This window comes from Antechinus flavipes, chromosome 2 (genome assembly GCF_016432865.1).
Source record: "Antechinus flavipes isolate AdamAnt ecotype Samford, QLD, Australia chromosome 2, AdamAnt_v2, whole genome shotgun sequence".
Taxonomy (NCBI): domain Eukaryota; kingdom Metazoa; phylum Chordata; class Mammalia; order Dasyuromorphia; family Dasyuridae; genus Antechinus; species Antechinus flavipes.
Window position 1 is genome coordinate 118,901,582 of NC_067399.1, and position 25,293 is coordinate 118,926,874.

The 25,293-nt window shown below is 38.1% G+C and overlaps 1 protein-coding gene across 3 annotated transcripts in view; it reads right to left on the reverse strand.

The window, feature by feature from the left end:
* Positions 1-25,293, reverse strand: part of PPP3R1 (protein phosphatase 3 regulatory subunit B, alpha) — a 100,287-nt gene that overhangs the window by 69,825 nt on the left and 5,169 nt on the right. Inside the window, exon 1 of one of the 3 annotated variants that reach the window (XM_051975411.1) lies at positions 13,196-13,903. The exons of the other annotated variants lie outside the window; for them this stretch is intronic. Coding sequence (XP_051831371.1) covers positions 13,196-13,198 — 3 coding nt within the window. The 5' untranslated portion in view covers positions 13,199-13,903. Of the gene's footprint in view, positions 1-13,195; positions 13,904-25,293 lie in introns of those variants that run through there. 3 annotated transcript variants of the gene reach the window in all.

The following is a 25,293-nucleotide window of genomic DNA, read 5'->3' on the forward strand; positions in this document are numbered from 1 at the left end:
TTCAGATAAAAAAACCAAGGCCCAGGGAGGCAGTGAGTTGCCTAAAATTTCACAAGTAGTATTAAAGGAATTTAAACCCAGAACCTGTGGCTTCATTACACCATAACAGTCTTTCGTGCTTTCCACTTAATATTCCTATTATAGAAGGAATTCCTACTCATAGCCATATTACAATTTTAAGTCATATCCTACCAAGTCTCAGTAGTATTATGTCACATTTATTTCCTTACATTGAAATCTTCAATTCATTATGCATATTCCATATGCTACTTCCATATAGACATCTAAGTTACTATTTAGATTCTTTTTCCCCATTATCATCTTCTGTGACTTATTAGGGAACTATAATGCTGTTCTCTTATATCGACCATGTTTATGACAGTGCAACCATGCAATATAGACATTTTGCTTCCTTTCCCTCCATGTAATAGCACAGTCTTCTAAATTAGATTGGCTGGTTTCAAGGAAAATACATTTTTTCCTAATTAGTCCTCTTAAAAATAGTCCATTTCTAGTCAAAAGTATTACCTAATATCCTTATCTTAAACCAGTCCAGAAAGGAAAATCACATTCTCTGATTAAACCTTCTTGTTCACTTCCCATATTCTACTTTCTTTTTCAGGGTCTTCACCTATGACGTAATAAACCAATAACTTTGTGCTCTCCTATACCCTATACCCCAGCAATTCTTCAGTTTCCTCTCCAGGTCTTCATCATCTGGAAACTATTTCCAAGTTTCTTTTTGCAAAATACAGGATATATCACCAGAAATGGAAAATGACATTTGGTATGATCAATCTCAAAAAGTTCTCCTCCAATCCAAATACTAAGCCTAAGAAAATAGAATATTTCTTAATTGTTCGTTTCATATTTTCATAAGGCTATTTCCCAACCTCTCAGCAAGGAATTACATATAACCAGGACAAATCTTTATGTACTAGGGTCCTTAATTAAAGTTTTTATTGTAGTATTGTGAATCTCCCTTATCCTTTCATGGAACACGAAAACCTTACTACTTCCTCAGAAAGTTCAGATCCCTTCTTTCTGGGAAGTTTCAGACATACTTAAGCAGCTCCAATTACTCAAAAGACACTTTTTCTACCTTCTGACTTCACAGTCTTCACTGTATATGCCTTGAGACTTTTGCTACTTCATTTTCTTGTTTTTGTTTTTTTTCCCTTCTACCATGCAAGGGAATACTTCATCTTATGTGCTCAGCAGAACAACAGAAAGGCATTCTTCAAACTTAATAAATAAATAAAAATTTCTCCTATTTTAGGACATCTAATCTGCATTTAGTACATACAATTTTTGATTATTTGGGGCAGAAATACGAACATGTAACAATCTGAAGTCAATTATAACAGTTCTCTTAACATTGAAATTAGGATTCTGTTATTTGTAAGCCCTCCTAGTTAGTTGTATATGGTTTGAGTGCCATAGATTTATTTGCTATGCCAAACTAAAGTTAAAAAACTGTGATTCAAATCTATAGTATGCCACTGTGTGATTCTCTGGATCTGATTATTCATCTGTAAAAAATTAGGTATTAAAGCTGGATAACCTCTAAAGTTCTTTCTAGCTCTAAATCTGCAATCCTAATCACTTAGTCTATAAGATATGAATAACTAGCAATTAGCAAGCCTTTCCCATAATACAAGGAGTAGTCTCAAGCTAATAAAGAGCAACCTCAAGTTAACAGATATCTTGAAGAAACTTTATTAGAAAAATATGAGGCCCACTCAACATTACCTTTCTCTTTTCCTTTTAAAGAAAATCTTTTTGTCCTTTTAAAATCTCTCCTTGCAACAGATCTTAAAATTAGAACACGTTAGATTTGAATTAACAAGCAATGCTGGTAGTCCCCTTGAGTTCAATTTCTCTATTTTATAGACAAGGAAATTACTCAAGTGTGGCAAAATAACTTTCTCAAGATCACACAAGTACTAAAGAAACCTCCATATACAGCACAGTGTCTACTGTATCAGGTTGCTTCCCTGGCAACTTCTGATAAGATTATCAAAATCTTATCAGAAGATAACTCAATACAGTACATAGTTTCCTTTTCAAATGCCCTGAGATTAGTTTCTTGGCTTCATGGAGCTTTGACACTAACCTTTGCCATTGTGGTATGAAAAGCAAAACAGTATTAAGGAATTAGCTAGCAAAATATGGTGTGAATTTTGGTTAAATTTTTTTAAAAACGATTATTTTAGCAAACAAGAAGTTTTAAGGCTTCCTTAAACTCAAACTCCATCCCTAATGGATTGATGAACTTCATATTTATGTGTAAAATAAAGCACTAGATTCAATGAAATTCAAACATCTATTATTATGCACTTATTAACTGTAGACTATATGCTAAAATCATTGCACATATGAAATTAAAAGATACTTGCTCCTTGGAAGAAAAGCTGTAGCAAATAAAAGCACAAAAGCAGAGACATCACCTTATTGACAAATATGCAAAGTGGCTATACATAGCTACAAGAGTTGGAATATCAAAAAAACTGAGTCACAGAAATGAAAGTTTTGAATTGTGACACTAGAGAAGACTTCTGGGAGTTCTTTGGAAAGCAAGGGGATCAATCAGTCAACATTTAAAGAGACTAATTCTCACTATTGGAAGTTCAAATATTGAAGTGAAGCTTAAATAGTCTGAACAGACAGGATTCAATAATTCATTAGAAAAGACTTATGCTGGAAAAGATTGAAGGCAAAAGAAGGAGATGGCAGAGGATGAACTTGGATAGACTCTGGGAGATAGTAGAAGACAGAAGGGCCTGGATGCTACAGTCCACAGGGTCAAGAAGAGTTGAAGAGAACCAAAAAACAAGATGCTGAGGATGGATTAATAAGACCCAATCCCTGCTTTTAACCAGCATGCAATCCAATAATGAAAAAAGGCTTGTACTGGATGCTGGAGAATATGAGATGAATGCAAAGATCCAGGCAAACTCCATGAAAAAAAAACTGAGTAAAAGATCACTTCCACTTGGAAGCTGAGAGTTGGGGATAATAGGCATCTGAGACAGACTTCAAAAATAAAGGAGGACCTTTCAAAAAGATTAAGGAACATTATGTTCAAAATAACTGAGGCACAAAAGTTCTGAGCATAATCAATTTGTTAGTGATACCTGAAGTTACCAGTAAATAGGATCTCAACTTTCCTAGCAAAGCTAAGACTCTGAATGAGAATGGCTGCCTTAGGTTTTGAGGAGTACAGAACAAAGAAGACTTGATAGACAGGGGAACAAATTATGAATAGTTAAAAGAGGTCAACATCATGAATGGTGAAGTCATTATGACTGATTACAGAACTAAAAATTGAAAATAAGAGCTAGCAACAACCCCCTTCCCTTCTGTGACTAGGAAATGTTCATTGTTTGAATCCACCTGGTACGTCAGAGATCAAGTGGATCAGACTTCTTTGGATCCTTGAAGGATAGCTTGGTGTTGTGTAGATACTAAAGACTCCCTGATGTCCACTCACATCACTCAAGGAACTTCTTTAAGGAAAGTATGGAAAAGTGATTAGCAAAAGAATTAGATTTTTTAAAATAACTTTTTATTGACAGAGCCCATGACTGGGTAATTTTTTTTACAACATTATCCCTTGCACTCACTTCTGTTCCGACTTTTCCCCTTCCTCCCTTCACCCCCTCTCCAGATGGCAAGTAGTCCTATACAAGTTAAATATGTTGCAGTGTATCCTAGATACAATATATATGTGCAGAACCGAACAGTTCTCTTGTTGCACAGGAAGAATTGGATTCAGAAGGTAAAAATAACCTGGGAAGAAAAACAGAAATGCAAGCAGTTTACATTCATTTCCCAGTTCTTTCTTCGGGTGTAGCTACTTCTGTCCATCCTTGATCAATTGAAACTGAGTTAGATCTTCTCTTTGTCAAAGAAATCCACTTCCATCAAATACATCCTCATACAGTAAAGAACTAGATTTTTAACTTGTTATAGGCCACCTGAATCTCTGAACTAAGTTCAGAGGCAGGAAAAAAATAAACTGTAAATTGGTTCAATTAAAAAAGAATCAATCTGATAATTTCATAGAAGAGAAACAAGTTACACTGAAAAAGTGAGTTGAAGAGGATCAAAATCATCATTTTACAGCTGAGAAAACTGAAACTAAGTGAATTGCCCAAAATCTCTGGGATAAGAAATATCAACAATAGAATGTGAGCCCAATTCTTTTGACAAGGAAACAAAGGCTGAAAGAAGGTCAAGTGATATGGTCAATATCTTGTGACCAGAAACTAAGAGTAGAAGTTGAACCCAAGTACTACTTCTCATATTTTGGATAAAGAAAATGAAGCAGAATCATATACCAATTTTCAAATAAAAAAACTAAAGTTAAATTAGTAATCATCTTTCGTAAATACAGTTATAAAGAGAGGGAAGGAAACAAGCATTTATGAAGCCTTTCCTATGTATCAGGCCCTGTGGTTTACAAATATAAGCAATTTACAAACACCATCTCATGTGATGCTCACATTGGCCCAGAAGGCAGGTGCTATTATATTATCCCTATTTTATGAGGAAAATGAGCAAACTAATGAAGAGATTAAGTGACTTGCCTAGGGTCACACAGTTAATTAGTATCTGAGACTGGTTTTCAACTGAGGTCATCCTGACTCCCAAGCATTCTGTCCACTGTGCCACCAGATGTCTCAACCACTTCTAAGGAGGAAAATCAGCGGGTGTGGAACAAAAAATTAACATGCACCAAAAGACAAGGGAGGAAGGAGAACTTCAAATTTAGTACTATTTTAAATGAACTGGTAACATAAAAATAAACAATAGTGTTTTCATAAATAGCGATTGTATAAACTCCCTCACATGAGCATATGTGGATGAATGAATTGGGCATTCAAAGAATCCCAGAACTGGAAGGGCACTGAAAAAAAATCATAAATGTTTTATACTTAGTCTTAATCCATATTTGTCCAAACTGGTGCACAAATTGGATAAATTAAGAGTGATTACTTGTTCTTCAATAGGATTTAATACTGAAGGTGCTTATAAACAAATATGGAATGGACTGGAGAGACTGTCACATTAGTCTAAATGAGAGATAATGAAGAGACTGAATCAGGATGATGGTGGAAATAAAAGGAGATTATGGAGAAAGAAATGAGAAGCCTATTAATGATTAAATATAGAGGATGGAAGGAGTTGAGCCTGTCAAAGATGACAGGTTTCTTTAGCGTGGATAAATATTTATAGTTAGCATTTTAGAGGGAAGGAAGAACATAGAACTGGGATTCCATCCGTAAAGGGAATTTCTAACATCTGCTGTGATAACATCATTACAGCAGATAAATGACTTGCTCAGGATCACAAAGCCTAACTCCAAAATTAACTATGCTTCCTCCATGCCACACTTCCTTTCCACTATTGCCAATTTAATATTCCTAAATCATAGTATTAGTTCATCCTACTCAGTCAAAAAATTCTATGTCTCTTCATTTCCTACCAAAGAAATCCCAAATTCTTTCATCTTGGATTCAGTCTTCCATTTCACTCAATTTCATGTCCTAGAGACTACTGGGCTGTTCATTAAATAGGCTCTGTGGTTTCCTGATCCTGTGTTTACTTTCCCAATTTTCCCTATTTAAATCCTACCCATTCTTCAAGTCCCAGTTCAAATACCAACTTCTCCATTCCTTGATTGTTGTCCCCTTCTCCAGCCTGAAGTGATCTAATTCCCTGAGGTCATCTACAATAAGTGCTTCCACTTCCTTTCCAGTCTTTTTAACTCTCTACCATCTGGCTTATATAACCTCATCATTCAAACCAAACTGCTTTCTCCAAAGCTATTAATGATTTCTGAAGGGCTAAATCCATTAGTCCTTATGGAAATGTTTAGGAAAATTGCATATGTTTAAGTTATATCGTATTGCTTGCTGTCTTTAGGGGAAAGAGAAGTGGGGAAAAAATTTGAAAGACAAGGTTTGCAAAGGTAAATGTTGAAAACTATTTTTGCATGAAGAAACAAAATACTATTAAATCCAATCGTCTTTGCTCAAGAATCCTTATTTTCTTGAAATCTCTGGAGCCAGGGACATACATGATAATCCTCTTATCTCTGATACTCTTTTTAGGTTTTCATGACATTATTCTCTTCAGTTCTCTCAATCTCTTTTGCCAGATCTTCATCCATCTCTAACTCTAAGTGTCCCATAAGACATTCCTGAGCCTTGTTCTCTTTCTCTACTATTTCATTTTGTGATTTCATTAGTTTCCATGGAGTTAACTATTTCTACAAAGATTATTCTCAGCTCTACTACTGTTGTGTATACCAACCATTTCTTCCCAGTGACCCCAATTTCAGTGATAGTCTTATTCTTCACTCTCAATGCCATCATCTCCCCCGCTTCCCCCATCCAATCTGTTGCTATGCTCTGTCACTTTTATCTACATAACATTTCTTTTATACCCAACTCTCTCTCAGCCTCCTTTGTTATTGCTATCACATTTCTCCAGGTTCTCATCACTCCATAACCAGACTTCTGAAATAGACTGCTGTTTGACTTTGTGCACAATCTCTTCCCAATCTTTATCCCAAACCCCATTCTCCAATCAGAAGTCAAAGTAGTCTTCCTATAGTGGAGGTCTAATCATGTTATCCTCTTACTTAAGAAACTCCATCGGTTCTCTTATCACCTGCGGGATCAAATACAAAATCCTGTTTGGCATTCAAAGCTTTCATGACCTAGCTCCCTGATCACCCCCCTTTTCGATCTTTTTATACCTTAAAATTACACCCTCCCCTATATATAGCTTGACTGTGCTTTCAAGTTGTTGCCAATTTAGACTGTAAATTTGGAAGCATGATCTGGCTTTTACCTTTCTTTGTATTCCCAGATGTTAGTTCAGTCTCTGGCAAACAGTAGGTGTTTAATAACCACTTTGTATCCCATTTATATAATATCTAATATTAAGAGTTATATAGAGAGAGTTTACCTTCCATTCTAAGTTAGAGTCTAGATTATGAAGTGAGAGGTTATGTCCTAGTCTTCTCTGTATCTTTTAAGCAATTTGATCTTCTAAACTCAAGCCTCTAAATCACAAACATCTGGGTTCAAGTGCAGCCTCTGAAACTGACTAGCTGTAGGACCTTGGGTAAATCATTTAAAATCTCAGTGCTCTAAGCAACTTTCAAAGACAGTGTAGAGAAAGTGCTAACCAATACTGATTAACAGTGCTCTTCAAGAATTCTCTTTATTAATAAAATAAAAAAATAATAAATCCAATCCTTATCCCTATCCCCTACAGAACCTAAAAGAGTGTCTAGAGCCAAGTATCACAAAATCTCAGAAATGGAAAGGATCACTGAGGCTATTTGGTCCAACTTCTACTTGGAAAGAGAATCCTCAGCACTCACTGAGCCTTTACTTGAAGACTTCTTATGAGGAAGAACCCACTCCTTCCTTCAATGCAACCCATTTTAATTTTGAATATTTTTAATTATCAAGAAATTTTTCCTTATATCAAGCCTAAATTTGCCTCTTCTATCAATTATTCCTTCTCTGGATGCTCTCCAACTTATCAATCAATATATTTTTGCAAATGTGGCCCTCAGAAGTAAACTTAATACCACAGAGGTGATGTGATGTGAGGTGATGAGGGCAGAGCACAGGACCTTCGTAGATCAGAAGGATATAGCTCTCTATAAGCAGACTGAGATTTCATTAGCTTTCTTGGCTGCCAAATCCACCTGCTTGTTGATATGAAGATTGACTCTGCAGGAAAGGGATCTGATTGGCAATGCCCTTTTAGAGAGCTATTATATGTGACCTTGGGAGAGTCACTTACCTTTCAGAACTTCGGTTTCTACATCTTTAAAAGGAGTAAGATCAATTCTAGGTTCTCTAAGGTCCCTTCTAGCTGTGACCAATGATGCTATAATCTAATCATAGCACCTAGTATATGTCATAACTCCACCCTGCACTTGTGAAATTGATTTTTCTGAACTAAGGTCTGTAAAGACTTTGCATTTATCTCCATCAAATTTCCTATTTCTAAATTTGGCTCTATGTTCTAGATTGCCAACATTTCCTTTTCACTTCCTCTATTCTTTACTCTCTACGATATTTCAATCCAAAACTGCTCAAATACTTGTTAAATTAAAGCCTCAATACTGATAAGTCATTCAATTAGGATTATTACTTACTATGTATCAGAAACTGGGGAATACAAAGGCCAAACAAAATGATCCCCAGTCTCAAAAACCTTTCATTTTATTAAGGAATAAATAATGCACCTACAGGAAATTAAATACAACATATATACAAAATAATTTCCTAAGGTAGGGCAGTAACAACTTGGGGTGGGAAGGTGGTAGAAGAACTAGAATAGTCTTCTAGGACACAGCACTTGAGCTGTCCTTTGAAGGAAGCTGGAGAATCAACAAGGTTCAAATGAGAAGAGAGTACATTCCAGGCATGGGCACAGCTTAAGCTAAAGAGATAGAATATCATGTATGCAGAGAAGCAAGCAGGTCAGGAAGAAAGTACATGAAGGAGAGTAAACCTGTTACACAAGGCTAAATGTGGCCTAGGAGTTAGAAAGCTAGCCTCAAAACCAGGAAGATCTGGGGTCAAATCTTAGCTCTGACATTCCAGAACATAGGGACTACCTCGAAATACTCTAGACAACTCTTCAAGACAATGGTTTTAAACTAGGGTCTCTGGATAGATTTCAAGGAACCTACAAATTTGAGTAGAAAAAAAAAAGCGCATTTTTATGTCAATATGATTGAATTTAATTTTCTATTTTATGTCACTATAAGTATGATTCTGAGAAAGGGTCCAGAAACTCCAAGCTACTATCAAAGGGTCATGACATAAGACAGATTGTCAATTTTGGGTCTAAGATGCTATGTTGCAGAGAAGGTGCCAGCCTGGATTGCTAAGTTTCCTCATCTAGAAGTTCTCTATACTATTGAAATCCCAGGTCCTAAACCTATCCTTGTATTTTTACAAGAAATCAAAAAATTTCTCAAGCAGAGTCAAAACTGACTCAAGCACAGAGTCAGTGCTGTGCTTTAGAATACCTGCAATACAGACTCAAAGCAAGAAAGTAATTGGCAAGAGATGATTCAAGTTTGAATAAGGTTGGTGGCTATGTTAATGGAAAGAAAAGTAGGTATGATGAGGCTTGGAAACAAGTTAAATGTGAGAAGGAAAGATTTTAAGATCAAAGATGGCAGAGTCTTTAATAAAAATCAGGAAATTAATTAGCAAAGATGTTGGGAGGAAAATAATTAAGTTCTGTTTTAGATTTTTTGAGTCTGAGATACCTACCTATGGGACATCTATTTGCATGTGTCCAGTAAATTGCTGGTGATGACTAGAGTAAAAACAAGGGCTAGATATACAAATGTGGAAGTTACCTGCATAGAAGAGACAGCTGTATTCATGGAAGCTGATCAGAACCTCATAACAATGGAAGGGTAAAAGGAGAAAGGGCATAAGAGAAAGTCCTGGAAAACCCATGAATTTGAGAAAAAAGATGATACCTTGGCAAAGAGAATAGAGAAAGAACATCCAGATAGATAGGAATCACAAGAGAGCAGTGCATGAAAGAACAGGAAAGAACAGGATAGGGATAGTAGTCAACAGTGACAAATGGGATAGAATGAAGAAACAGTCCATTATTTCTGGTAAATGTACCAACATCTACTATTTCTTCATCTTCATCCAACCAGGTACTCCCACTAATTTTTATCTTCAGGTCCTGACTCACTAGTAAGGAATTATTTCTACCTCAGAAGCCACATAATTTTTTTTTTCTTTTCTTTTTCTTTTTTCTTTTTTTGGTCAATGGCTCTCAATCTCTCAACATATCTTTCACCTAACCCTTTAAGTCTTCTTCACCCATACCTAAGAGTCCTAACCATGCTATGGCAATACCTACATTATACTTACTGTCTGTTTCTCTCTTACAAATCGTATCTAAAATGTTCAAATCCATCTCCCCTTTACTATCAGTAGAAGATCTTCTATTTTGTTGCCAAAATCTGTAATTACAAAGGTCATTTCATCTACCTGCAACTCAGTTTCCTCAACAGTAAAATGAAAACATATGGCTGATGCACTTCATATTATCAACTTTTGTCCTCTGGAATTCTTTTAGTGCATTGCCCTATAAGTTTCTCTATCCTATCTAACCTCCCAGTTTCATGGATTCATGAGACTAGATGTGCTTTAGTGACCATCTAGTGCTATTCTCTCATTTTAAAGACAAGAAAATACAAATAATTATATAGAAAGTAAAGTGTTTTGTCCAAAATCACACAACCTCTAAGTATCTTGGTTAGGACATGGATTCTGGTCTTCCCAGGCCTGTTTCCATTATGAATCTGTGCCTCTATAACTTATGTGGGTATTCCTCAAGAATTATCTTTGGCCCTCTTATCTCTCTACAGTAAGTATTTAATAATGGATAAGTCCTTTAAATTCTGGTCATTAATTTTCTCACCTGAAAAATTATATGGTTGAACTAAATCAGGAGATCTCTACCTGAAGTTTCAAATTTGATTTTTTAAAATCTTCTGACAACTGTATTTCAACACAATTGCCTTTTTTATTTTTGGGGGGTAATTATATCTATTTTATTGGTATTTTGAGAAAGCAGTCAGCAGACTGCCAAAGAACTTCATGACATCCCTGGACCCAAAATACTTCTAAGATTCCTCCAGTAATCACCTAGATCCACTTCCATGGTTTCTACTATCAATCTATGAAGATGACTTAAGTAAAATCATTTCAGAAAAATAAAAAATAAGGATCTAAAGGCACAAGGTTCCTTCTTAATTCAGTTAAAGACATCTCCGTTCCCAAGTATTAGGGTCCTTCTAGAAATAAAGTGAAATTGAGCTTTGCAGCATCTACCCGGCATGATTCCAAGTTTAAAAAAAATTACTTTCTAGTCTACTAGGTCCAGAAATATAGCTTAGAAAATAAGGGGGTATGGAGGGATATTAGGTAGAATTAAAAAAGGAGGAAGGGTGAATCAGGAAGTACACATTGAAGAGGATATTCTGTAGGGTCAGAGAGTCATTTGTGAGATGGGGGAATAATCAGTAGAACAGACTATGATAAAGTTCACAAAATTAAACAGATATTTTGTATTTGAAAAGGAGTAAATTTAACAGCTGAAATACAATTCCTGAAATTTCATCAAATATCAAAGGGAGTTTTTGATTTCAGCCCTGCTCTAGAGGACATAATAAAGCCACATGAATGTACTATATATTCATGCTTGGGTCAAACGTAAGGCAACCAATTTAACACACTTAAACTATACATTTTACTGATCCTTAAATAAAAGGTATAAATCCAAGGAAATTACTAAAGCACTAAAGACAAATTCCTGACCATGACTCCTAGTGACCAAACTGATAAAAAACAGCATGCTATAAAAGGAACTGATCTATATAATTTTCTTCTCACAAAAATTCAATAGAATCCAAACTTAGGATTATTTAAAGAACACAAAGACTTTTTTTTTGGGGGGGGAGGGGGAGGGTGGAGAGGGGATGAATATCTTTTCTGATATTTGTATTGGCAAAATTTTTACATGTCATAGCATTATATTTATATAAACTATATTCATATTATATTACTCAGAGTTCACTGAGAGTTCATTTAAACTTGTACAAGCCTTTAAAATGGAAAAAAAAAACCTACTTCACAATTTTAATTTTTGTTGTGCTTCCCCCTCTAATAAATCATCCATGGCATATTAGTCTCATTTTAAAATTTCTAGAGCAAAACATTTCTTAAGCACATTTTGTGAAATCACAAAAGCAAAAATTATTCCTCAGCATCAAATTTTGTTTAAAACCCTCAAAGACAACTGTCAGTTTTAGAGAAAAACGAGGGGAAGTAACATTGCTAGACTCAAGGTTTCAAAACTGATAAGCTGCTTCAGAGAAGCATCACGTGCCTAGTTTGCTTTCCACTGATAAGTTTTTTTGTTTTTTTTTTTTAAATTATAAATGATAGCAGTGGGCAAAGAAAAGTACAGGTAAAGCAAAAATGTAGATCTAATAGGGCGTTGATTTCTTGGCAATGTTGGCAGAGGCAATTGACACACCCCTAGCGTCAGCCTGAAACACTACAGCAGTGAATCCTGTCTGGGGATTAACATTAGAGCTCGGAAGGCAAATTTAAATCGCCATGATTCAAAAACAACCACCACCGCAGGAGAGATATTTTTGGAGGTAGTAAGGAAAAATCCGTGGTAATGAGCAAACATTCAAAACAATCGTTCCCGTCCTTTGGGACTGGATCTACCCTCTGGTTTACCACTAAATGTGTGTTGGACCTTTCCTGTTTGCTCATTTTGAGAGAAAAGGAGCCAAGTAAAAAAAACCCCGTATGGCTGCAATCAACATCAAAATAAATACCAAGAGGAGATGGGAAAGGAAAAGATTGTTCCCTTCCCAGTATGAATCCTCCTGTTTAGAAGTCAAGGCAGTGGAGAAGTACAACTAAAAAGGACCGCAGGCTATTCGCTCCCTGGTATTTGTTTTTATTTTCTTAATATAGGTAATAAGGCCGACATTCCCAAGCCGAGCGGAGGTGGGGAGGGGAAAAGGGAGAGGGAGGAAAAAGGACGTGGGGGAAAGAAAAGAAATCAAGAGGGGAAGAGAGGGAAGACGAGTCAGATCCGGAGATAAAGAGCAAGGAGGTGGTAGGCTAAAGAGAGATTTGAGGGGCACAAGCTGGCACTAGAGGAACGAGAGTGTGGGTGGCATAGCAGGTTGCAGCAACGGAGGAGTGAGAGAAGTGGGGTGTCCTCCCAGAAAGGGTGCAAATTTAGGGGAGGCCAAGGAGATGTGCAGGGGTGCAGTCAGAAGGAGGCTGGAAAGCCCAGTAGCAGTGCTGCCTTGGGGGCCCAGGGACGGAGATGGGGGAAGGAGGTACGGATATGCAGGGGCCCACGCGAGCTCGGCCCCACCAAGACAGACACACAGACAGACACACACACACACACGCAAGGCGCGCGCGCACGAACGTATACGGCAGGGGTCTCTGGAGGGAGGCTGAAGCAGAAGGGACAATGGGGGTGGGGGTACGGGTGTCAAATCATCCGCACCCGGATCCCCGCCTCCGCCTTTAAGCCCAGCTAAGTGGGTCCCAGAAATTGGGGGGCAGGGTTCTCTCACCATGTCGGATGATGGGTCGGCCGCTCGCTGGCTGGCTCGGTCGCAGGAGCGGGCGTCGGCTCTCGGGCTGGATCCCCAGGGAGGAGCTGCAGCTGGCGGCGGCGGAGTGGCCCGGTCTGGGCTCGCGGTCCTGGGGGGCGCCGAGGAGGGCCGCTCGCGGGGGAAGGGGGAGAGAGCTTCTGCGGAGGGGAAACTAACCACAAGGAGGACAAGAAGAGGAAGAGAAGTAGAGAGGCAGCGACGGCGGTGGCGGAGGAGGAGGAGGGTGGCTGGAGAACAGGGTCGGGAGAGGGGGAGGGTGGCTCGGCGGCGGCGGCGGCAGCCTCGCACTCGCGCCGGGGCGGAGCGCTGACAGTCTCACTGCGGTGGCTCGCGCTGACCCGCAACCTCCGGGCGAGAAAAAGGAAGAGGAGGGCGGGAGAGGAGGGAGAGGAAGGGAGCGAGCGAGAGAGGGAAAGGGGAGAGAGAAAAAAAAGACAGAGAGAAAGAGACAGAGGAGAGATAGAAAGAGAGCGCGATGCTGCGGCGGAGAGGGGGCGACGGACGGGGCACGGCGGGGCGGTGGGGGCGGAGCTTCGCGGAGCGCCGCCGCACATCCGGGCACCTACGGCGGAGCTGGAGCCTTGGCCGAAGCTCTGGAGCTCCCTCTGGTAGGGGAAGGAAGAGAGGGAGGAGTAACGTGTACTCTCCGCCCCTTTCTCATCCTCCTTCCTTCTCATCTCCCTCCTCCCTCCTCCGTCCGCGCGTTCGTCTACGCCCCCGTGCGTGCTGTGCGCGGGAGGAAACCTCTGGGAAAGGAGGAGGGCGGTGCCGGTGACGTGTGTTGTCGTAGACTTTCCTGTCACGTGGGGTAAGGGAGGAGGGGGAGGAGGAAGAGAGGCAGAAGGAAAAGGGGAACTGGGGTAGCGGAGAGGGTGGGGATCTGTTTTAGCGCTGTGGGAAGTCAGGAGTTCTGGCTGAACTGCTGCGTTGCCTCAGGGTTGCAGACTCCTACGGAGCCTCCAGCCCTCCCTCCTCCCCCAACTCCTCCAGCTGGAAGCTGCCACTTTCCACCCCGAGGGGAGGGCGCAGTTGTGGTTCTGGATTCGCCGTAGCTTTTGTACCAAGCACCTCCTGATTGTTTTCCCCAGAGTCCCCCTACCCCACAACCCCCGCGCTAGCATGAGTTGGCAAATCCAAGATCCCCAATGATGAGCCCCTTGAGCCGCGTGGAAACACACAGATGAAGGACAAAGTGTCCAAGTCACCCGCAGCTTTCATAGTGGGCGAGAATTGTGGGGGTTGCTGCTTCCTAGCCCGGGAAAAGGCTTCCGCAGACTCTGGACTGTTGTTTTTCCCTGCAGTCTGTAGGGCCATTTGGTGCGGGGGAAAAAAGAGGTACAATTATTCGGAATCAAGGTACTATGAGGTCCAAATGAGATGATGGCTCTTCCACACTAAGCAACCTTTAAGGGGTATATAAATGCCCCTAATATTATTATTAGTCTATGCCCACCAGGCCTTCAATCTTGTGATGACTTCATTCCCTGAGCCTTGGACTGCGCTCTTGCTGAGCTCAAGCAAAGTTCTTAGAATGTGCTGGTAAATGTTTACCAGTCCTATGGGGTGGCAGGGAGTTTTTAAGTTTACTCTTCATTTTTAACACCTTCCAAAGTCTAGACAATGCACACACACAAAAATAACTCAAGCCCTAATTTGTGGTGATTTCCTATTTCTGATGTGGAAATATTCACATTGAAAATGTGACAATTAGCCAGACAGGTGAGTTTGTTCCATACACTCTTAGTACGATTTCCTTAGAACAAACAATTCGTTCCCTTATTACTGATAGTAGCTGCCAAACAAGAGAAAGTCAAGCTTTAATCTATCTCACTAGAGAAAAATCGGTATCTTTCATTTTTAACTTAAATCTGCTATTACAATAGGGATAATATCCAAAGGGAGAAGAGAGGTTATTTGAATTCAAAAAAGAAAACTAAAACAGGAGCGGGGTAGAAGGATAACAAAATAATTAATATATAAATTTTTATATCACATTTTGTAATTACTTATAAATTTCATGTATCTATGTAATATTTCTTAAAGAGTCAAAAAGGGCACTTAAGTGGCTCAGTGGATAGAGTACTAATCCCGGAGTCAAGAAGACCTGAGTTGAAAGCCAGCCTCAAACACTCACTACCTGGGTGACCTGCACAAGTCCTTTAATCTTATTGCCCTCATTTTCTTCATCTGTAAAATGAATTGGAAAAGAAAATGTCCAACCAGTATTTTTGCCAAGAAAACTCCAAATAGGGTCAGGAAGAGCCAGACAGGACTGACAAAAGTAGTTAACCAAAAAAATGAGTTACTGGCATTAATTAGCCCCTATGTTTGTAAGATATGTAGGGAGTATGTGTTAATATTTTAAGGGAGTGAACTGTCTAAAGTGGCTTCTTGAGTTACAATAGGTTTGATTCAGAAACAAGAGGGATGCTTAACTACTAAATTCAAAATTGGGCCACTATATAAATTGGAAACTAAAAGACCAAGAAGTGAGACAGGACCTTTAACCACTGCTGAAGAAAGTCTATTAGAGTTTTCATAGCGGTAATTATAACAATATACTTGTGTTGTATTTATATTCAAATGACAATCCTTGAACTAAAGGAATTTAAATCTATGTATTTTATCATTGTATTGACAAAGTGGTGATAAGGTAAGAGGGCTGGGCTAAGATTAACAATTCTGAGTTTTAATCTTGGAGTAACATTTCACATTTTGTTGTTATCCCCCAAAATATGTAAAAATAGTGAAAATTATTTGGGTTTACAGATTATTTTAATCTATACATAAAATGATATTAAGATATAAGAGAGAACAAACCCCATGCCTTTTAATGATGAGATTGTTCATTCTGGAACTCAACAAATATTTGCTTTCTCATGTACACACATTCACTATGTATAAAATCCTTGCCCTCAAGTATACAGTGTAGTCAGGAAATTGAAGGCATGTACACAAATACCAGCAGTATTTGTAATAAATCTGGGAGTAAAATAAAGCAAATGCTATAGAAGTTAAGAGGTAGGAGAGGCCACGTCTGCCTGGAATGCAGATTTTAACGAGGATGGACATTTGAGGCTGATTCATAAGCAGGTGTAGGATGTCTGTAAGCAGGGACTGGAGTGAGGAAATGAAGGGTATTCCAAGCATGTGGAATCATAAGAGCAAATGTTTCAGTGTAGTAAAACATGCTGAGGAAAGGAGAATGATGCAGTTTGTCTGACTTTCATGGCAAAGGCATCATACTCCTTTGAAACGTGGTAGGGAATACACTGATGTGAACATAAATAAAGGAAAACAAAGGATATTGATCTTCTCTCAACTTGGAAACTTCAAGAAGGATGATCAACTGGCTCAGCTTGAGGATCTTGAATGCTCTGATGGTGGATTGACTCTAGTATGTTTGTTAACAGTGGCTGAGCGTGTGATGTCTTATCCATATACCAGCTTCTACAATGGTGTATTGGCTTTTCAGTTGTGTCATCTTGTGACGTAAACTGTGGAGAAGTTGAACCAGCTTAAGAAGATCACAATTATAGTTTCCCGGCATTTCAGAAATATTGCTTTAGGTTTCTGTAGTTCGCATACAATACAGTGAAATCTCCAAATGTTGCCCTTAAGAATCAAATTTTCTTTATAGCCAAAAGATTTGCAGAAGTACCCAAAAGATACTTTCCTAAGTCCAAATCATCAACAAAACAGTAAATGAAAGCTCCATTTGTAGCATTTGCTAATTTCTGAAATACAAATACTCACACTGAAATTTAACAGCCCTTTTGACCCAATGTGAACTAATTCCAGTTCATCCAGTACATCCCTGGGTATAAAAGCTTATGAGAGAACAGGTTTTTTTTGCCATATGGAAAGCATCACTAACCAATAAGAACAATTAGAAAAAGGTTGTTCAAATTAACAGATAAAGCAAAGATATATGCTTGAGTTTACCATAGTCAATTTTTTCCTGTTATATCCTGCAGAGTTCCTTCAGCTACACCCCAATAAACCAGTGAAGTCAGTTGACAGGGCTGAGAATTTAGGGATAAATTGCTAGTAATAATCCACAAACATGAGGAACCATTAAAATATTTGAAATGGGAGTTCTCACTAAAGCAGTGCTTAGAATGCAGTTTTTTAGAATCTCACTGTGAAAGGGGATCTCAGAAGACATTGGAGCATAGAGTTGGAAAGGATCTTAGAGGTATTCTACTTCAATCCCCTTATTTTACAAATCAACCTAAAGCACAGAGAGATTTGGTGACTTGCCCAAAGTTATATGCGTACTATGGGGCAGAGCTGGAATTTGAACCTAACTCCTGATTCCAATACCAGTATTTGTTCCACTCTACTATATTGACTCCAAGCTACATGCAAAAAGAATACCCCTCTATAGCATCCCTTTCAACTAGGCATCTAGCCTTTGCTTAAGACCACTAGCAAAGGGAAACTCAAATCATCCCACTGTACTTTAAGATAGCTCTAATTAAAAAGTTTTTACTTTCAACAAGCTGAAACCTACCTCTAGGCAACTTCTTTACCCCCTTCACACACATTGCTCCTACACTCTGGGGACAAGCAGAATAATTCTAATCCTTTCACAACATGACAACTCATCAAGTGTTTTTAGACAGCTATCAAATCCCAGTTAACCCCTCCCACCTACCCCCCCACCCCCACATCTACTTTAGGTTAAAAACATCCGATTCTTTCAAATAATCCTTGTATGTTAAAATCTCTAATCTTATTACTGTTTTCTGGACATGCTTCAGTTTGTTAGTGCTCTTCTTAAAATAAGGCATGCAGAAGAGATCATTCTGGATGTCTAACCAAGATTAAGTGTAATATTATTACTTCTTGTTCTGAATACTGTGAATCTATTAATATAGCTTATTCTGGCATTAGTTTTTGGCTATTTTATATTTTGGACTCTTTTTTAATTCATTGTCCATTGTAATTCAACATTTATTAACCATCCAGACTAGTTACATACGGCTCACCATTTGCACCTGGTTCAGTTGTGTTTTGGTATCCAAATGAAGGACTTTACACTTATCTCTGATAAATTTCATCCTATTATTATTGTTCATTGTTCTAGACTACAGACACCTTTTTGAATCCTGATTCTGTCATCCAATTAAAACTGACATTTGTGTAGTGTTTACTATATGTTAGATAATGAAAATACAAGGACAAAAATCAAACTGCTATTACCCACAAGGAACTTCTGTTACCAATCTAGTGTGTTGGCTATCCCGACTTCACATTATCTGCAAATCTGAGAAAGATTATATAGATATAGCTATATCAGTTATAATAACCAAATCAATGATAAAAATATTCAACAGAGTAGGGTTAAGGGTGGATCCTGAGCACTCTGTTAGACAATTCCTTCCACATCCCCTGCTGGCCTATGATATTCTCTAGGAATTTATTTCCTACTGCTTTAGATGGCATGTTTCCAGCTTGGCAAAGAAGTGGTTTTGGCAGTGCTCTAAAGTGCAGTTTGAACTGGTATATTGGTCAGTATTCTGATGATCAAATGGGATATAGTCCCAATGGACAATTATTCTCCACTTCCACATGCCCTACAAGAGTTCATGAACTGTTGAAAAGTTATAGGATATTGCAAATTCAAATGGTATGATTTATCTTGACAAAAATACATTTAGAATTCTATCCTCACTACCTTCCAAATTGTAGAAGAAGTTATTTATTGCCCCTTACTCCATATCTCTCTCACATAAAGGGTTCATCTTGGTAAGGATAACAATCTGATTCAGTTAGTACAGCAGGTCTGGAGTTCATTACAATATAGGTCAATCACAAATGCTTTTATCATTGACTGGTAATCATGATAGATCTGAGATATTGTATTTTTTCTTCCCTGTCATGAAGCAGACAAGGAAACCTGTAAATGGGATGGATAAGCAGAACTCTTTTTTATATATTCTTTTACAAAAATTCTCAGAACATGGCAGTCTCAGATCTTGTAGAAGAATATAACCACCTGTTTGGTTAGTTTCAGGCTTATTGCACATTCATGCCATCTGTTGGGAAAGCAGTACCTCATCTAAGCACAGAAGACAACTTGAAATTGTTGGAATTGTAGTGGGAGGCATCAGATTCTGTTTGAAGCCAGATTGGCATATGCCAATAGTTAAGGAAACTAGGAGGCAGGCTTAATCCTTATGAAGAGTGTGTTATAAATATAAAATTTAAGAAAAAATGGGGATCAGGTGAGACCAAAGAAAAGCTAATTATCTGTATTTTTTATCTTTTGTACTCAGTTATCAGAGTGAATGCAGAGTACCAATATCCAAAGAGCTAAGATAAGGGATGAGTTGCTTGGCACGTAGGGCTCAAAGCCAAGGAAAAATGCTGAAGTCTGGAATTCTAAACTTTAGGAAGAAGAGAAAATTAACTGTATCCAAAGTCTATCAGCCTCCTTGAATTAGGTTTAGGTTTATTTCAGAGGCTTCGATTCTATTCTAGCTGCCACTGATACCCTTCATTAGCATGGTCAGAGTTCAGCTACACCCTAATTAATGGCTTAGCTATATGTGCTGAATGTCTAGGTTGTACATTCTTCCCCACAAAGTTTCCCTAGGCTTCAAGCCTGTGGCATGCAAGGGTTATATTGGTGGGAGAAGACTACCAAATCTAGGTCATATCTTCTCTGCAGGCCCACAGATCTGTCAATCTAACTGGTATTTCAGGTGTTTCTAATGCCTCTTTGAGTCAAAGATATGAAGCACAACACATTCTTCCTGCCAATCCATTTTTTGTGGATTGAGGATACAGTTTAGGGTTGAGGTGATGAATACTAAAAAGGAAAATAGCTGTAGTCAAGAATATACCTTATAGTCAAGAAGTGCCTACTGACCTTTCGGTTCTGAGATCTCATGATACAGACACTTCAGGTGGATAGCTGCATTTAATAGTAATATTCAAAGTCTACCAGTGGAAGTAGGCCCCTACTTGTATGCTGCTTTGGCTGCACATAGTATAGTACAAGTGAATCTAGAAAAGTTCCAGCTCTTTCAGTAAATCATTAACTTTGGAGACTGCAGTCTTACAACTTACTCTTATACAGTAAGAGTATAAGGGGAAAACATATGAACAGAAACCATAGTTTGTATAGAAAGGTATATTCTGAGTCAACCTATGGATCAAGCTATGCAAATGAAAGTCTGCCGTGGAAATTGACAGAAATTTTACTAATGGAAGTACTTTTCCAACTTTTGGCTTGTACTGTTATCTGCCCATCAGAATGGAGGTGATAAGACATAGAAAAGGGAACTTTTATGTTAGGGGATGGCTTATGAATAGAACAATTTAAAAATAGAATTACCAAGTAGCCTTGCTGAAAGTAAAGTGAGAATGAATGATATGGAACCTGAAAATTTCAACAAAAGATAGGCAAATTTGGCTGCAGTGGAAGATCCATTGTATCTGTCAGTGTTGCAGCAGAGATAGATCACATCCCTCTTTTCTATCTTTTCTCCTGTTCACTAGGAGAGGTAGTAGAGTCAAGAAGCAAGAGAAGCAACTAATAGTATCTCAATTTACAAATCTAATGGCCTTTTTAAAAACCTTATGCTTCTTGACTTTTCTGCTACCTTTGGCACTATCAGTCACTCTTTTTTTTTTCATACTTTCTTCTACTAGAATTTCATGAAACTGATGTCTCCTTGTTCTCTCCTATCTGAGCTACATCAGTCTCCTTTGATGAGATCTTCCTCCATATTTCACCTGCTAACTAATGGGTGTTCTCCAAAATTCTCTGGGCTTTCTTCTCTCTACTATTTAGTTGGTGAAATCATCAGTTCCTAAGGATTCAATTGTCATCTCTATTCAGATTATTCTAGGTCTGTTTGTCTATTCGTAACCTCTCTCTTAACTTCTAATTTTACAACTTCATTTGCCTATTGAATATCTCAAACTAGATGTCCTGTAAACATCTTACATTCAACATCTTCAACTTGAAGTCATTATATTTTCCCTCTAAAATCTTTCTTACTAATTTTTGTATTACCATTGAAGGCTGGGACTAGCAACGTAGGTGAGATCTTCAACTACTCTATAGTTATCACCTTATGTCACCCTCCATATCCAATCTATGACCACGTCATTGTTTTTTGCAACATCTATCATCTATCATCTTTTTTTCCCCCTCTGACATTGCCACTATCCTCATACCTAGGATTTTGCAGTTATTGCCTTCTGGTTGTCTTAAGTCTTACCCCACTATGGTTTGTCCTCCACTTGGGTGACAAATTGATTTTCCTAAAGCACAGATCTGACCATGTCAACAATAAATTCTGTGTTCCTGTTACCTTCAGGATTCAATGTAAAATTCTTTAGGTTTGAAAGCCCTTCACAAGTAGCTCCTTCCAGTCTTCACCTCCTTATTCTTCCTAACATTCTCTGTGATCCAGTGACACTGATTTCCTAGTTGTTAGTCAAATATCTTCTAATCCCATGCATTTTCTTTAGCTTCCTCCCGTGCTTGGAATTCCGCCCTTGTTATTTCTACTTTTTAGTTTTCTTCAAGTCCCAGCTAAAGTTTCATATTCTACAAGAAGTCTTTCCAATATCTACTTAATCTAAGTGCTTTTCCACTGAGATACAATTTATCCTTTGTGTATCTTGTTTATACATAATTGTTTGCATCCTCCATTAGACTGCAAGCTCCTTGAATGCAATGACTATTTCTTTTTTTTTTTTTTTTGCCTTTCTATCTTCAGCACCTGGCATAGTGTCTACCACAATATAAGTTCTTAATAAATGCTTGTTTGATTACATAAAAGATCAGTTTTCTTTGAGTTGCAAGGGCTATGCCCACCTGGAAGGCAAATGGCTCAGCCTGATATAACCTGTTCTAGATGTTAGTGAATTTGATGGAATTGATCCTACTAAAAAATGAATTTCAGCAGATTTGACATTGATTGAATTAGTGGTTAGTCTGAAAACATTCTAAGTTGTTATGGTCTGTGTGGACAATGATAGAATACTACATTTCTCGCAGATGTTGCCAATATTCTCCAAATGAGGAATAAGTATGTTCAGGATTAGGTCAAGGAAGAGGATGAAATGGTTTGTGAGTAACGACTCCCAAAGCAATGTAAGGGACACTGAACTCCGCAATAAATTAGCCATTTATTTTAGAATTGAGTTGCATAGAGCAGTTCTACAGGCCCAAAACATTTTTTTTTTCCAACAATGAGGTGATTCAGGTCAATTCCAATAGAGTGAGATAAAGAAAGCCATGAGGACTATAGGGACTGAATGTGGATCACAACATAGTATTTTCACTTTTTTGGTTATTTTTTGCTTGCTTTTTGTTTGTATTTGGAATACAACTTTTTGCAAAGGTGAATGTTGAAAACTATCTTTGCATATATTTTGAAAATGAAAAGCTAATATTGAAAAATAATGCCATTATCAAAGGAACTGGGATCTGTGGATGACTCAACTTCACCTCAGGAGATGTCTGTCTCTCATTTGCAATGCCATTATTGATACACAGTATTGAATAGGTTCATGCTGGACCAAGTTAGTATCTAGGAACTTTTCCAAAGTGCCTGGACCCAGAACATTAGTTTGGAAATTTTAGTTTGAAGAACAGAACAGACAATTTAGGTGTTGAACCAAGGAATCCTAGGAACCAGAATTTTGCTCTCGTAGGCTGTAGTGGTTCTATATTAACTAGGTGTCTGGACCTGATATATGATATGGCGATTGGAAGATAGGGAAGATTCAGCATAGAAAAGAATTCAATAGTCTTAGTCAGGAGGGGAGTTTGTATTAATCATGGACACATTGTCTTATCAATGCAATAAAGTATCAGCTATTTTTATCTATATAATTTTATCTTTAAGAGAAAAATCTGACAGGTTCCAAAGCATGCCTTGACTCAGCACTAACTCAGGATTAACTCAACATGAATCCCTTCTCCAGCTGTAGGTGACAGATCTATCGATTGGCACTCTGGAACTTTATAGAATCATCAAATTTGGCTTGGCACCTTTGCAAGAATGCTTCTAACTTGTCAAGTTTTGAGCCAAGCTCCACACTTCAAGGTGGCCTATCAAGCAAGCAGCTCAGTTACCCACAAAAAGACCACAAAAGCCTCTTTGGCTCAATAATTGAAATCTCATGGCTGAACCTTCAGGATCAATTTCATCTGGGTGAGGTTTTAAAAGGAATGTGCCATATAAAAAATGAATTTTTTGCTAGCACTAACTTGATTCCTATAAAGATGATGCTAGTGCTTGCAAGTTGTTTTTTTTTTTTTTTTTTATTTTTATCAGGATTCCCTGAGATATATTTTCTATGCCTGTCTAACTCAGGTGTCATCAGAACCCAAAGTTCTGAACCTCTACTTCTGATAATCTTTCATGTAGGGCTTCTGCCTGATCTTCCTTGACTTATTGTCATTAAGAAGGCAGCAATGAATATATAAATATCCAAAAATCAGAAGTGGGATTAGTGTGGGGCCTAACTTCCCCATCCCTGCACTCAAGCTTAATGATGAAAAGCTGTTGATAGCAATAGCAGAGGAGGGGTGGTAACTGTAAAGAGAAATTGAATGAGACACAGATTGGAAGGAGTTATGAAACCATGCTATAATGGTTATAATATAATAGCATATTATAACCATCTATTGCTAAGTGGGGATAGAGAGGAATAGACAGACATAGAAACCTTATAAAGGAAGATACTTCTGAACAAATATGGAGCTAAAAAAAAGAATGAAAAATAACTTGAGAGAGGGGGTGGGGATTGATTCCCTATAATTTGGACAATGGTAATAGCTTTAACAATTAAAGTCAGAAAAAAAGAACTTTTTTGGGGGGGAGGTCAGAAATTGGTGTGGTTCTAGAAATTTTTGAGTTGCTAATGAAATATTCATCTAATTGCAAGTACAAAGATGAATTTGGCAGCCATCTGCAGTGAGATGCTTGTTGAAGATGAGATTTGAATAGGATCACTAAGGAAGAAAGGAAGCTTGAAAAATGTGCACATTTAGGGAGCAAAGCAAGGAAGAAACATTATAGGAGACAGAGTGTTCAGAGTTGGACAAAAAGCCCTTTGTGATACACACAAAAATCAAATAAGAAGAAGAGATGTTGTTCAGTGGCATTTATATGGAATTCACATGCTCTACTCAGCCAAAACCAATTTTATCTTAAAGGATGTTCAATGATTCTTTTATCTCCATGCAAAGAAAGTCTTTGTCCCTTTTAAAATCTCTGAATTAGGTCTTTTCTGATGTATTCCAGTCAGCTCACCTGCTATAACTTGAAACAACCAAATAAGCATTTTGAATATAAAAATATTTATTATGAAACAGATAAAACATAAATAGGACTTGGACTTAAGGCTAATAGAAAGGGACAAACTCACAGCCTCCATAGGGAAGTCCTAACAGGATGAATGCATTGTGATTGCTCCTCCTATGACAACTATTCTGTATCCTTATGCCCATTTACCAAATGTTTTACTTCTTTATTGCTGTCTGTGCTTTCACGGGTATCATCTGTTTGCTCCAGTTGTTTGTGTATCTACTACTACTGTCCCGAATTCCACATGTCCAAAGTAAGTCGTTTCTTTCCTTCTTCCCATCTCCAGTCAATGATGTAACATAGAGATCTTTTCTCATCTGTTTTCATGACTATCCTACTCCATTCTGGCTCCCTTGTGGTGGTGGTGGTGGTGGTGGTAATGGTGACAGTAGTGATAATTGATGAGTTTCAGTCATGTCTGATTCTTCATGACTCCATTTAGGATTTTCTTGGAATAGTTTGCCATTTCTTTCAACTGTTCATTTTACATATGAGGAAACTGAGGCAAACAGAGTTATGTACAGCTAGGAGGTGTCTTGAGGCCAGATTTGAATTCACATAGATGAATGTTCCTGATTGTAGGCCTGTCTTCTGTGCCACCTTCTCTTGTAGTGACTTTTTTTTTTTTTACCAGCCACCCATATTCATTGCACCAGGTCATTGTGCCAGTTTAGTTTATAGAATTCTGGGAAAGTGAACTTTTTCTACCAG